Here is a 16,369-nt window from a genome sequence, read left to right as displayed (position 1 = left end):
TAGTTCGAAGAGAAAAAGAGAGAGAGAGGGCAAAAGAGAGGGAGAGACAGAGAGATAGACAGACAGAGAGAGAGAGGTTTGAGGTCATTTCTATCACACAGATTGCACTGTTTTCTCTCTGTCGTCAGTATAAATGGGTGTTGTCAGGGTAAATAGGTGTCGTCAGTATAAATAGGTGTCGTCAATATAAACAGGTGTCGTCAGTATAAATAGGTGTCGTCAATATAAATAGGTGTTGTCAGTATAAATGGGTGTCGTCAGTATAAACGGGTGTCGTCAGTATAAATGGGTGTCACAGTTCAAATGGGTGTTGTCAGGGTAAATAGGTGTCGTCAGTATAAATAGGTGTCGTCAATATAAACAGGTGTCGTCAGTATAAATAGGTGTCGTCAATATAAATAGGTGTTGTCAGTATAAATGGGTGTCGTCAGTATAAACGGGTGTCGTAGGTATAAATAGGTGTCGTCAATATAAATGGGTGTCGTCAGCATAAACGGGTGTTGTCAGTATAAATAGGTGTTGTCAGTATAAATGGGTGTCACAGTTCAAATGCGTGTTGTCAGTATAAATGGGTGTCACAGTTCAAATGGGTGTTGTCAGTATAAATGGGTGTCGTCAGTATAAATGGGTGTCACAGTTCAAATGGGTGTTGTCAGTATAAATGGGTGTCACAGTTCAAATGGGTGTTGTCAGTATAAATGGGTGTCACAGTTCAAATGGATGTTGTCAGTATAAATGGGTGTTGTCAGTATAAATGGGTGTCATCTGTGTAAATGGGTGCTGTCAGTATAAATGGGTGTCACAGTTCAAATGGATGTTATCAGTATAAATGGGTGTCACAGTTCAAATGGGTGTCGTCAGTATAAATGGGTGTCACAGTTCAAATGGGTGTTGTCAGTATAAATGGGTGTTGTCAGTATAAATGGGTGTCACAGTTCAAATGGATGTTGTCAGTATAAATGGGTGTCACAGTTCAAATGGGTGTTGTCAGTATAAATGGGTGTCACAGTTCAAACGGGTGTTGTCAGTATAAATGGGTGTCACAGTTCAAATGGATGTTGTCAGTATAAATGGGTGTTGTCAGTACAAATGGGTGTCATCTGTGTAAATGGGTGTTGTCAGTATAAATGGGTGTCACAGTTCAAATGGGTGTTGTCAGTATAAATGGGTGTCATCAGTGTAAATGGGTGTTGTCAGTATAAATGGGTGTCGTCAGTATAAATGGGTGTCACAGTTCAAATGGGTGTTGTTAGTATAAATGGGTGTCATCAGTGTAAATGGGTGTCGTCAGTATAAATGGGTGTCGTCAGTATAAATGGGTGTCACAGTTCAAATGGGTGTTGTCAGTATAAATGGGTGTCATCAGTGTAAATGGGTGTCATCAGTATAAATGGGTGTCACAGTTCAAATGGGTGTTGTCAGTATAAATGGGTGTCGTCAGTATAAATGGGTGTCACAGTTCAAATGGGTGTTGTCAGTATAAATGGGTGTCACAGTTCAAATGGGTGTCGTCAGTATAAATGGGTGTTGTCAGTATAAATGGGTGTCATCTGTGTAAATGGGTGTTGTCAGTATAAATGGGTGTCGTCAGTATAAATGGGTGTCACAGTTCAAATGGTTGTTGTCAGTATAAATGGGTGTCACAGTTCAAATGGGTGTTGTCAGTATAAATGGGTGTCACAGTTCAAATGGATGTTGTCAGTATAAATGGGTGTTGTCAGTATAAATGGGTGTCATCTGTGTAAATGGGTGCTGTCAGTATAAATGGGTGTCACAGTTCAAATGGATGTTGTCAGTATAAATGGGTGTCACAGTTCAAATGGGTGTCGTCAGTATAAATGGGTGTCACAGTTCAAATGGGTGTCACAGTTCAAATGGGTGTTGTCAGTATAAATGGGTGTCACAGTTCAAATGGGTGTTGTCAGTATAAATGGGTGTCACAGTTCAAATGGATGTTGTCAGTATAAATGGGTGTCATCTGTGTAAATGGGTGTTGTCAGTATAAATGGGTGTCACAGTTCAAATAGGTGTTGTCAGTATAAATGGGTGTCATCAGTGTAAATGGGTGTTGTCAGTATAAATGGGTGTCGTCAGTATAAATGGGTGTCACAGTTCAAATGGGTGTTGTTAGTATAAATGGGTGTCATCAGTGTAAATGGGTGTTGTCAGTATAAATGGGTGTCGTCAGTATAAATGGGTGTCACAGTTCAAATGGGTGTTGTCAGTATAAATGGGTGTCATCAGTGTAAATGGGTGTCATCAGTATAAATGGGTGTCACAGTTCAAATGGGTGTTGTCAGTATAAATGGGTGTCGTCAGTATAAATGGGTGTCACAGTTCAAATGGGTGTTGTCAGTATAAATGGGTGTCACAGTTCAAATGGGTGTCGTCAGTATAAATGGGTGTTGTCAGTATTAATGGGTGTCATCTGTGTAAATGGGTGTTGTCAGTATAAATGGGTGTCGTCAGTATAAATGGGTGTCACAGTTCAAATGGGTGTTGTCAGTATAAATGGGTGTCACAGTTCAAATGGATGTTGTCAGTATAAATGGGTGTTGTCAGTATAAATGGGTGTCATCTGTGTAAATGGGTGTTGTCAGTATAAATGGGTGTCGTCAGTATAAATGGGTGTCACAGTTCAAATGGGTGTTGTCAGTATAAATGGGTGTCATCAGTGTAAATGGGTGTTGTCAGTATAAATGGGTGTCGTCAGTATAAATGGGTGTCACAGTTCAAATGGGTGTTGTCAGTATAAATGGGTGTCACAGTTCAAATGGGTGTCGTCAGTATAAATGGGTGTCACAGTTCAAATGGGTGTCGTCAGTATAAATGGGTGTCATCAGTGTAAATGGGTGTTGTCAGTATAAATGGGTGTCGTCAGTATAAATGGGTGTCACAGTTCAAATGGGTGTTGTCAGTATAAATGGGTGTCACAGTTCAAATGGGTGTTGTCAGTATAAATGGGTGTCATCAGTATAAATGGGTGTTGTCAGTATAAATGGGTGTCGTCAGTATAAATGGGTGTCACAGTTCAAAGGGGTGTTGTCAGTATAAATGGGTGTCACAGTTCAAATGGGTGTCGTCAGTATAAATGGGTGTTGTCAGTATAAATGGGTGTCACAGTTCAAATGGGTGTTGTCAGTATAAATGGGTGTCACAGTTCAAATGAGTGTCGTCAGTATAAATGGGTGTCACAGTTCAAATGGGTGTCGTCAGTATAAATGGGTGTCACAGTTCAAATGGGTGTTGTCAGTATAAATAGGTGTCACAGTTCAAATGGGTGTCGTCAGTATAAATGGGTGTCACAGTTCAAATGGGTGTCGTCAGTATAAATGGGTGTCACAGTTCAAAGGGGTGTTGTCAGTATAAATGGGTGTCACAGTTCAAATGGGTGTTGTCAGTATAAATGGGTGTCACAGTTCAAATGGGTGTCGTCAGTATAAATGGGTGTTGTCAGTATAAATGGGTGTCATCTGTGTAAATGGGTGTTGTCAGTATAAATGGGTGTCGTCAGTATAAATGGGTGTCACAGTTCAAATGGTTGTTGTCAGTATAAATGGGTGTCACAGTTCAAATGGGTGTTGTCAGTATAAATGGGTGTCACAGTTCAAATGGATGTTGTCAGTATAAATGGGTGTTGTCAGTATAAATGGGTGTCATCTGTGTAAATGGGTGCTGTCAGTATAAATGGGTGTCACAGTTCAAATGGATGTTGTCAGTATAAATGGGTGTCACAGTTCAAATGGGTGTCGTCAGTATAAATGGGTGTCACAGTTCAAATGGGTGTCACAGTTCAAATGGGTGTTGTCAGTATAAATGGGTGTCACAGTTCAAATGGGTGTTGTCAGTATAAATGGGTGTCACAGTTCAAATGGATGTTGTCAGTATAAATGGGTGTCATCTGTGTAAATGGGTGTTGTCAGTATAAATGGGTGTCACAGTTCAAATAGGTGTTGTCAGTATAAATGGGTGTCATCAGTGTAAATGGGTGTTGTCAGTATAAATGGGTGTCGTCAGTATAAATGGGTGTCACAGTTCAAATGGGTGTTGTTAGTATAAATGGGTGTCATCAGTGTAAATGGGTGTTGTCAGTATAAATGGGTGTCGTCAGTATAAATGGGTGTCACAGTTCAAATGGGTGTTGTCAGTATAAATGGGTGTCATCAGTGTAAATGGGTGTCATCAGTATAAATGGGTGTCACAGTTCAAATGGGTGTTGTCAGTATAAATGGGTGTCGTCAGTATAAATGGGTGTCACAGTTCAAATGGGTGTTGTCAGTATAAATGGGTGTCACAGTTCAAATGGGTGTCGTCAGTATAAATGGGTGTTGTCAGTATTAATGGGTGTCATCTGTGTAAATGGGTGTTGTCAGTATAAATGGGTGTCGTCAGTATAAATGGGTGTCACAGTTCAAATGGGTGTTGTCAGTATAAATGGGTGTCACAGTTCAAATGGATGTTGTCAGTATAAATGGGTGTTGTCAGTATAAATGGGTGTCATCTGTGTAAATGGGTGTTGTCAGTATAAATGGGTGTCGTCAGTATAAATGGGTGTCACAGTTCAAATGGGTGTTGTCAGTATAAATGGGTGTCATCAGTGTAAATGGGTGTTGTCAGTATAAATGGGTGTCGTCAGTATAAATGGGTGTCACAGTTCAAATGGGTGTTGTCAGTATAAATGGGTGTCACAGTTCAAATGGGTGTCGTCAGTATAAATGGGTGTCACAGTTCAAATGGGTGTCGTCAGTATAAATGGGTGTCATCAGTGTAAATGGGTGTTGTCAGTATAAATGGGTGTCGTCAGTATAAATGGGTGTCACAGTTCAAATGGGTGTTGTCAGTATAAATGGGTGTCACAGTTCAAATGGGTGTTGTCAGTATAAATGGGTGTCATCAGTATAAATGGGTGTTGTCAGTATAAATGGGTGTCGTCAGTATAAATGGGTGTCACAGTTCAAAGGGGTGTTGTCAGTATAAATGGGTGTCACAGTTCAAATGGGTGTCGTCAGTATAAATGGGTGTTGTCAGTATAAATGGGATTCACAGTTCAAATGGGTGTTGTCAGTATAAATGGGTGTCACAGTTCAAATGAGTGTCGTCAGTATAAATGGGTGTCACAGTTCAAATGGGTGTCGTCAGTGTAAATGGGTGTCATCAGTATAAATGGGTGTCACAGTTCAAATGGGTGTCGTCAGTATAAATGGGTGTCACAGTTCAAATGGGTGTCGTCAGTATAAATGGGTGTCACAGTTCAAAGGGGTGTTGTCAGTATAAATGGGTGTCACAGTTCAAATGGGTGTTGTCAGTATAAATGGGTGTCACAGTTCAAATGGATGTTGTCAGTATAAATGGGTGTTGTCAGTATAAATGGGTGTCATCTGTGTAAATGGGTGTTGTCAGTATAAATGGGTGTCGTCAGTATAAATGGGTGTCACAGTTCAAATGGGTGTTGTCAGTATAAATGGGTGTCATCAGTGTAAATGGGTGTTGTCAGTATAAATGGGTGTCGTCAGTATAAATGGGTGTCACAGTTCAAATGGGTGTTGTCAGTATAAATGGGTGTCACAGTTCAAATGGGTGTCGTCAGTATAAATGGGTGTCACAGTTCAAATGGGTGTCGTCAGTATAAATGGGTGTCATCAGTGTAAATGGGTGTTGTCAGTATAAATGGGTGTCGTCAGTATAAATGGGTGTCACAGTTCAAATGGGTGTTGTCAGTATAAATGGGTGTCACAGTTCAAATGGGTGTTGTCAGTATAAATGGGTGTCATCAGTATAAATGGGTGTTGTCAGTATAAATGGGTGTCGTCAGTATAAATGGGTGTCACAGTTCAAAGGGGTGTTGTCAGTATAAATGGGTGTCACAGTTCAAATGGGTGTCGTCAGTATAAATGGGTGTTGTCAGTATAAATGGGTGTCACAGTTCAAATGGGTGTTGTCAGTATAAATGGGTGTCACAGTTCAAATGAGTGTCGTCAGTATAAATGGGTGTCACAGTTCAAATGGGTGTCGTCAGTGTAAATGGGTGTCATCAGTATAAATGGGTGTCACAGTTCAAATGGGTGTCGTCAGTATAAATGGGTGTCACAGTTCAAATGGGTGTCGTCAGTATAAATGGGTGTCACAGTTCAAAGGGGTGTTGTCAGTATAAATGGGTGTCACAGTTCAAATGGGTGTTGTCAGTATAAATGGGTGTCATCAGTGTAAATGGGTGTCGTCAGTATAAATGGGTGTCACAGTTCAAATGGGTGTCGTCAGTATAAATGGGTGTCATCAGTGTAAATGGGTGTCGTCAGTATAAATGGGTGTCACAGTTCAAATGGGTGTTGTCAGTATAAATGGGTGTCATCAGTGTAAATGGGTGTCGTCAGTATAAATGGGTGTCACAGTTCAAATGGGTGTCGTCAGTATAAATGGGTGTCACAGTTCAAATGGGTGTCGTCAGTATAAATGGGTGTCACAGTTCAAATGGGTGTCGTCAGTATAAATGGGTGTCACAGTTCAAATGGGTGTCGTCAGTATAAATGGGTGTTGTCAGTATAAATGGGTGTCATCTGTGTAAATGGGTGTTGTCAGTATAAATGGGTGTCGTCAGTATAAATGGGTGCATCTTTTTATCATGTCAGTTGTCGCTCCATTGTGTATTGCCACTTGCTGCTTTCGAGGGCCCCCTCAGCGCTGTACTTTGTTTGTCCTGACAGAGATCCACATCCCTGGAGATGTCTGTGACAGCCCGCCAGCTTGGAGCTGATGCTCAGAGCAGCCGACTGGGCTCTGGCTCGGCGTGTGGGAGGAGGAGGAGCCGCTCCCAGAGCATCCCAGCAGAACTGGCAGCCGCCTCCTCCACCAGCTTCTCCGCTGAAAGGTTCTCGGGGTGTGCCCGCAGCCTGGAAACACGATCCATGGATAAGGTAACACGTGCATTAAAACTGTACTCGCAGCAAGGTGAGGACTGGAAGATCCACTGTCAGATATAATGGAGTCCGGAGTCGTCGGTAAAACACGTGATTGACGTGGTGATGCTGACATGCTGCTATCCACAGTCTCTGTTAACACCACCCGTCTGAATGCTTCTCAGGAGCGCCAGCCCAACAACCACAATACCATCCTTATCCTTTATATCATGAACCATGTCCTGAGGCCCAGATCTGTCCTTTATCATTAACCATGTCCTGAGGCCCAGCTCTATTCGTTATATAATGAACCATGTCCTGAGGCCCAGATCTGTTCTTTATATCATGAACCATGTCCTGAGGCCCAGCTCTATTCGTTATGTAATGAACCATGTCCTGAGGCCCAGAACTGTTCTTTATATCATGAACCATGTCCTGAGGCCCAGATCTATCCTTTATATCAAGAACCATGTCCTGAGGCCCAGATCTATCCTTTATATCATGAACCATGTCCTGAGGCCCAGATCTATCCTTTATATCATGAACCATGTCCTGAGGTCGAGATCTATCCTTTATATCATGAACCATGTGCTGAGGCCCAGATCTGTTCTTTATATCATGAAACATGTCCTGAGGCCCAGATCTATCCTTTATATCATGAACCATGTCCTGAGGCCCAGATCTATCCCTTATATCATGAACCATGTCCGGGGCCCAGATCTATCCTTTATATCATGAGCCATGTCCTGAGGTCTAGATCTGTTCTTTATATCATGAACCATGTCCTGAGGCCGACATCTGTCCTTATACCACGAACCATGTCCTGAGGCCCAGATCTATCCTTTACGTCATGAACCATGTCCTCAGGCCCAGATCTATCCTTTATATCATGAACCATGTCCTGAGGCCCAGATCTATCCCTTATATCATGAACCATGTCCTGAGGCCCAGATCTATCCTTTATATCATGAACCATTTCCTGAGGCCCAGATCTATCCTTTATATCATGAGCCATGTCCTGAGGTCTAGATCTGTTCTTTATATCATGAACCATGTCCTGACGCCCAGATCTATCCTTTATATCATGAACCATGTCCGGGGCCCAGCTCTATCCTTTATATCATGAACCATGTCCAGAGGCCCAGATCTATCCTTTATATCATGAACCATGTCCAGAGGCCCAGATCTTTTTTTTATATCATGAACCATGTCCTGAGGCCCAGATCTGTCCTTATACCACGAACCATGTCCTGAGGCCCAGATCTATCCGTTACATCACGAACCATGTCCTGAGGCCCAGATCTATCCTTTATATAATGAACCATGTCCTGAGGCCCAGATCTATCCTTTATATCATGAACCATGTCCTGAGGCCCAGATCTATCCTTTATATCATGAACCATGTCCTGAGGCCCAGATCTATCCCTTATATCATGAACCATGTCCTGAGGCCCAGATCTATCCTTTATATCATGAACCATTTCCTGAGGCCCAGATCTATCCTTTATATCATGAGCCATGTCCTGAGGCCCAGATCTGTTCTTTATATCATGAACCATGTCCTGAGGCCCAGATCTATCCTTTATATCATGAACCATGTCCTGAGGCCCAGATCTATCCCTTATATCATGAACCATGTCCTGAGGCCCAGATCTATCCTTTATATCATGAACCAGGTCCTGAGGCCCAGATCTATCCCTTATATCATGAACCATGTCCTGAGGCCCAGATCTATCCTTTATATCATGAACCATTTCCTGAGGCCCAGATCTATCCTTTATATCATGAGCCATGTCCTGAGGTCTAGATCTGTTCTTTATATCATGAACCATGTCCTGAGGCCCACATCTGTCCTTATACCACGAACCATGTCCTGAGGCCCAGATCTATCCTTTACGTCATGAACCATGTCCTCAGGCCCAGATCTATCCTTTATATCATGAACCATGTCCTGAGGCCCAGATCTATCCCTTATATCATGAACCATGTCCTGAGGCCCAGATCTATCCTTTATATCATGAACCATTTCCTGAGGCCCAGATCTATCCTTTATATCATGAGCCATGTCCTGCGGTCTAGATCTGTTCTTTATATCATGAACCATGTCCTGAGGCCCAGATCTATCCTTTATATCATGAACCATGTCCGGGGCCCAGCTCTATCCTTTATATCATGAACAATGTCCAGAGGCCCAGATCTATCCTTTATATCATGAACCATGTCCAGAGGCCCAGATCTTTTTTTTTATATCATGAACCATGTCCTGAGGCCCAGATCTGTCCTTATACCACGAACCATGTCCTGAGGCCCAGATCTATCCTTTACATCACGAACCATGTCCTGAGGCCCAGATCTATCCTTTATATAATGAACCATGTCCTGAGGCCCAGATCTATCCTTTATATAATGAACCATGTCCTGAGGCCCAGATCTATCCTTTATATAATGAACCATGTCCTGAGGCCCAGATCTATCCTTTATATCATTTACCGTGTCCTGAGGCCCACATCTGTCCTTATACCACGAACCATGTCCTGAGGCCCAGATCTATCCTTTACGTCACGAACCATGTCCTGAGGCCCAGATCTATCCTTTATATAATGAACCATGTCCTGAGGCCCAGATTATCCTTTATATCACGAACCGTGTCCTGAGGCCCAGATCTATCCTTTATATCATTTACCGTGTCCTGAGGCCCACATCTGTCCTTATACCACGAACCATGTCCTGAGGCCCAGATCTATCCTTTATGTCACGAACCATGTCTTGAGGCCCAGATCTATCCTTTATATCATGAACCATGTCCTGAGGCCCAGATCTATCCTTTATATAATGAATCATGTCCTGAGGCCCAGATCTATCCTTTATATCATGAGCCGTGTCCTGAGGCCCAGATTTATCCTTTATATCATTTACCGTGTCCTGAGGCCCATATCTGTCCTTATACCACGAATCATGTCCTGAGGCCCAGATCTATCCTTTATGTCACGAACCATGTCTTGAGGCCCAGATCTATCCTTTATATCATGAGCCGTGTCCTGAGGCCCAGATCTATCCTTTATACCACGAAACATGTCCTGAGGCCCAGATCTATCCTTTATATCATGAGCCGTGTCCTGAGGCCCAGATCTATCCTTTATATAATGAATCATGTCCTGAGGCCCAGATCTATCCTTTATATCATGAACCATGTCCTGAGGCCCAGATCTATCCTTTATATAATGAACCATGTCCTGAGGCCCAGATCTATCCTTTATATCATGAACCGTGTCCTGAGGCCCAGATCTATCCTTTATATCATGAAGCATGTCCTGAGACCCAGATCTATCCTTTATATCACGAACAATGTCCTGAGGCCCAGATCTATTCTTTATACCACGAACTATGTCCTGAGGTCCAGATCTATCATTTATAACACGAACCATGTCCTGAGGTCCAGATCTATCCTTTATACCACGAACCATGTCCTGAGGCCCAGATCTATCCTTTATATGATGATCCATATCCTGAGGCCCAGATCTATCCTTTATTTCATAAACCATGTCCCGAGGTCCAGATCTATCCTTTATACCACGAACCATATCCTGAGGCCCAGATCTGTCCTTTATATCATTAACCATGTCCAGAGGCCCAGATCATTTTTTCATATCATGAACCATGTCCTGAGGCCCAGATCTATCATTTATGTCACGAACCATGTCCTGAGGCCCAGATCTATCCTTTATACCATGAATCATGTCCTGAGGCCCAGATCTATCCTTTATACCACGAACCATGTCCTGAGGCCCAGCTCTATCCTTTATATCATGAACCATGTCCTGAGGCCCACATCTGTCCTTATACCACGAACCATGTCCTGAGGCCCAGATCTATCCTTTATATAATGAACCATGTCCTGAGGCCCAGATCTTTTTTTTATATCATGAACCATATCCTGAGGCCCAGATCTATCCTTTATATCATGAACCATGTCCTGAGGCCCACATCTATCCTTTATACCACGAACCATGTCCTGAGGCCCAGCTCTATCCTTTATATCATGAACCATGTCCTGAGGCCCAGCTCTATCCTTTATATCATGAACCATGTCCTGAGGCCCAGATCTATCCTTTATACCACGAACCATGTCCTGGGGCCCAGATCTATCCTTTATATTATGAACCATGTCCTGAGGCCCAGATCGATCCTTTATATCATGAACCATGTCCTGAGGCCCAGCTCTATTCTTTATATCATGATCCATGTCCCGAGGTCCAGATCTATCCTTTATATCATGAACCATGTCCTGAGGCCCAGATCTATCGTTTATATCACGAACCATGTCCTGAGGCCCAGATCTATCCTTTATATCATGAACCATGTCCTGAGGCCCAGATCTATCCTTTATATCAGGAATCATGTCCTGAGGCCCAGATCTATCCTTTATATCATGAACCATATCCTGAGGCCCAGATCTATCCTTTATATCAGGAATCATGTCCTGAGGCCCAGATCTATCCTTTATACCACGAACCATGTCCTGAGGCCCAGCTCTATCCTTTATATCACGAACCATGTCCTGAGGCCCAGATCTATCCTTTATACCACGAACTATATCCTGAGGTCCAGATCTATCATTTATACCACGAACCATGTCCTGAGGTCCAGATCTATCCTTTATACCACGAACCATGTCCTGAGGCCCAGATCTATCCTTTATATGATGATCCATATCCTGAGGCCCAGATCTATCCTTTATATCATAAACCATGTCCTGAGTTCTAGATCTATCCTTTATATCATGAACCATGTCCAGAGGCCCAGATCATTTTTTTATATCATGAACCATGTCCTCAGGCCCAAATCTATCCTTTATACCACGAACTATGTCCTGAGGCCCAGATCTATCCTTTATATGATGATCCATATCCTGAGGCCCAGATATATCCTTTATATCATAAACCATGTCCTGAGGTCCAGATCTATCCTTTATATCATGAACCATGTCCAGAGGCCCAGATCATTTTTTTATATCATGAACCATGTCCTCAGGCCCAAATCTATCCTTTATACCACGAACTATGTCCTGAGGCCCAGATCTATCCTTTATATCACGAACAATGTCCTGAGGCCCAGATCTATCCTTTATGCCACGAACTATGTCCTGAGGTCCAGATCTATCATTTATACCACGAACCATGTCCTGAGGTCCAGATCTATCCTTTATACCACGAACCATGTCCTGAGGCCCAGATCTATCCTTTATATGATGATCCATATCCTGAGGCCCAGATCTATCCTTTATATCATGAACCATGTCCTGAGGCCCAGATCTATCCTTTATGTCACGAACCATGTCCTGCGGCCCAGATCTATCCTTTATATCATGAACCATGTCCTGAGGCCCAAATCTGTTCTTTATGTCACGAACCATGTCCCGAGGCCCAGATCTATCCCTTATATCATTAGCCATGTCCTGAGGTCTAGATCTGTTCTTTATATCATGAAACATGTCCTGAGGCCCAGATCTATCCTTTATATCATGAACCATGTCCTGAGGCCCAGATCTTTTTTTTATATCATGAACCATGTCCTGAGGCCCAGATCTATCCTTTATATCATGAACCATGTCCTGAGGCCCACATCTATCCTTTATACCACGAACCATGTCCTGAGGCCCAGATCTATCCTTTATATGATGATCCATATCCTGAGGCCCGGATCTATCCTTTATATCATAAACCATGTCCTGAGGTCCAGATCTATCCTTTATATCATGAACCATGTCCAGAGGCCCAGATCATTTTTTTATATCATGAACCATGTCCTCAGGCCCAAATCTATCCTTTTTACCACTAACTATGTCCTGAGGCCCAGATCTATCCTTTATATGATGATCCATATCCTGAGGCCCAGATTTATCCTTGATATCATAAACCATGTCCTGAGGTCCAGATCTATCCTTTATATCATGAACCATGTCCAGAGGCCCAGATCATTTTTTTATATCATGAACCATGTACTCAGGCCCAAATCTATCCTTTATATCATGAACCATGTCCTGAGGCCCACATCTATCCTTTATACCACGAACCATGTCCTGAGGCCCAGATCTATCCTTTATATGATGATCCATATCCTGAGGCCCGGATCTATCCTTTATATCATAAACCATGTCCTGAGGTCCAGATCTATCCTTTATATCATGAACCATGTCCAGAGGCCCAGATCATTTTTTTATATCATGAACCATGTCCTCAGGCCCAAATCTATCCTTTTTACCACTAACTATGTCCTGAGGCCCAGATCTATCCTTTATATGATGATCCATATCCTGAGGCCCAGATTTATCCTTGATATCATAAACCATGTCCTGAGGTCCAGATCTATCCTTTATATCATGAACCATGTCCAGAGGCCCAGATCATTTTTTTATATCATGAACCATGTACTCAGGCCCAAATCTATCCTTTATACCACGAACTATGTCCTGAGGCCCAGATCTATCCTTTATATCACGAACAATGTCCTGAGGCCCAGATCTATCCTTTATACCACGAACTATGTCCTGAGGTCCAGATCTATCATTTATACCACGAACCATGTCCTGAGGTCCATATCTATCCTTTATACCACGAACCATGTCCTGAGGCCCAGATCTATCCTTTATATGATGATCCATATCCTGAGGCCCAGATCTATCCTTTATATCATGAACCATGTCCTGAGGCCCAGATCTATCCTTTATGTCACAAACCATGTCCTGCGGCCCAGATCTATCCTTTATATCATGAACCATGTCCTGAGGCCCAAATCTGTTCTTTATATCATGAACCATGTCCCGAGGCCCAGATCTTTTTTTTATATCATGAACCATGTCCTGAGGCCCAGATCTATCCCTTATATCATGAGCCATGTCCTGAGGTCTAGATCTGTTCTTTATATCATGAAACATGTCCTGAGGCCCAGATCTATCCTTTATATCATGAACCATGTCCTGAGGTCCAGATCTATCCTTTATATCATGAACCATGTCCTGAGGCCCAGATCTTTTTTTTATATCATGAACCATGTCCTGAGGCCCAGATCTATCCTTTATATCATGAACCATGTCCTGAGGCCCAAATCTATCCTTTATACCACGAACCATGTCCTGAGGCCCAGATCTATCCTTTATAACATGAACCATGTCTTGAGGCCCAGCTCTATCCTTTATATCATGAACCATGTCCTGAGGCCCAGATCTATCCTTTATACCACGAACCATGTCCTGGGGCCCAGATCTATCCTTTATATTATGAACCATGTCCTGAGGCCCAGATCGATCCTTTATATCATGAGCCATGTCCTGAGGCCCAGCTCTATTCTTTATATCATGAACCATGTCCCGAGGTCCAGATCTATCCTTTATATCATGAACCATGTCCTGAGGCCCAGATCATTCCTTTATACCACGAACCGTGTCCTGAGGCCCAGCTCTATCCTTTATGTCACGAACGATGTCCTGAGGCCCAGCTCTATCCTTTATGTCACGAACCATGTCCTGAGGCCCAGATCTATCCTTTATATCATGAACCATGTCCTGAGGCCCAGATCTATCCTTTATATCATGAACCATGTCCTGAGGCCCAGCTCTATCCCTTATATCATGAACCATGTCCAGAGGCCCAGATCTTTTTTTTATATCATGAACCATGTCCTGAGTCCCAGCTCTATCCTTTATATCAGGAACTGTGTCTTGAGGCCCAGATCTATCCTTTATATCATGAGCCATGTCCTGAGGTCCAGATCTATCCTTTATATCATGAATCATGTCCAGAGGCCCAGATCTTTTTTTTATATCATGAACCATGTCCTGAGTCCCAGCTCTATCCTTTATATCATGAACCATGTCCTGAGTCCCAGCTCTATCCTTTGTATCATGAACCATGTCTTGAGGTCCAGATCTATCCTTTATATCATGAACCATGTCCTGAGGCCCAGATCTATCCTTTATATCATGAATCATGTCCAGAGGCCCAGATCTTTTTTTTATATAATGAACCATGTCCTGAGGCCCAGATCTATCCTTTATATCATGAACCATGTCCTGAGGCCCACATCTATCCTTTATACCATGAACCATGTCCTGAGGCCCAGATCTATCCTTTATATCATGAACCATGTCCTGAGGCCCAGCTCTATCCTTTATATCATGAACCATGTCCTGAGGCCCAGATCTATCCTTTATACCATGAACCGTGTCCTGGGGCCCAGCTCTATCCTTTATGTCACGAACCATGTCCTGAGGCCCAGCTCTATCCTTTATGTCACAAACCATGTCCTGAGGTCCAGATCTATCCTTTATATCATGAACATTGTCCTGAGGTCCAGATCTATCCTTTATACCATGAACCATGTCCTGAGGTCCAGTTCTATCCTTTATATCGTGAACCATGTCCTGAGGCCCAGATCTATCCTTTATATCATGAACCATGTCCTGAGGCCCATATCTATCCTTTATGTCACGAAGCATGTCCTGAGGCCCAGTTCTATCCTTTATATCATGAACCATGTCCTGAGGCCCAGTATTCTTTTATGAAAGCAGCACATTTACTGAGGGTAACATTGATCAACATCGGCACCGTTGCGCATTGGTTAGTGTGGTCACCTCACAGTAAGAAGGGCCTGGGTTCGAGCCCCAGGGTAGTCCAACCTTGGGGGTTGCCCTGGGTCGTCCTCTGTGTGGGTTTTCTCCGGGGGCTCCGGTTTCCTCCCACAGTCCAGAGACATGTAATTCAGGTGACTCGGCCGTACTAATTTGTCCCTAGGTATGAATGTGTCGGCCCTGTGATGGCCTGGCAGCCTGTCCAGGGTGTCTCTCCACCTGCCGCCCAGTGACTGCTGGGATAGGCTCCAACATCCCCATGACCCTAGTTGGGATAAGCGGCTTGGATAATGAATGAATGAACGTTGATAAAGACCAAATGCAGACCGGGTTTGGCAACAACAGCAGGCCATTTGTTTTTATAGAAAATATGTGATTACAACTTTTGGTACTTTTTCTAAGTTTACCAGTCTGTTAATCATTTGTTCTCTCGTTGTCTCTTTGATTAACACCTTAAACTGTGTTTGGTCACATGTTTGCATGTGTGTTACATTATGCATGCTTCATTCTCAGTGTGGCACCGTGGATCCAAGGCAAAGGAGGGCTTCAGATGGAGTGGTCCACAGTGCTGCCTGGATAACCTCCCCATCCACACCCCCAACCAGAGGCCAGTCCTCCCCATCTACACCCCTGACCAGAGGCCAGTCCTCCCCATCCGCACCCCTGACCAGAGGCCAGTCCTCCCCATCCACACCCTCGAGCAGAGGCCAGTCCACACTGTCTCTCTCCCCACTGCTACACTACAAGAAAGAGCCAGGTAATGCAGACATTTTAACCGCGCTATTGCTGCTTGTGTCCTCAAATTAATAAAAAGAAAAAAAGCAGGTTGTCAGAAGCATAAATATATGAT

The 16,369-nt window shown here is 43.3% G+C and overlaps 1 protein-coding gene across 1 annotated transcript in view; it reads left to right on the top strand.

The window, feature by feature from the left end:
• The window catches only part of trim66 (tripartite motif containing 66), a 53,477-nt gene that overhangs the window by 23,918 nt on the left and 13,190 nt on the right, over nt 1–16,369 (top strand). The window contains exons 9-10 of the mRNA XM_056279421.1: nt 6,702–6,911; nt 16,033–16,276. Coding sequence (XP_056135396.1) covers nt 6,702–6,911; nt 16,033–16,276 — 454 coding nt within the window. The remainder of the gene's footprint in view (nt 1–6,701; nt 6,912–16,032; nt 16,277–16,369) is intronic.

The sequence above is a fragment of the Lampris incognitus genome, chromosome 4, assembly GCF_029633865.1.
Source record: "Lampris incognitus isolate fLamInc1 chromosome 4, fLamInc1.hap2, whole genome shotgun sequence".
Lineage (NCBI taxonomy): Eukaryota > Metazoa > Chordata > Actinopteri > Lampriformes > Lampridae > Lampris > Lampris incognitus.
This window is presented reverse-complemented; position numbering and strand designations above follow the sequence as displayed.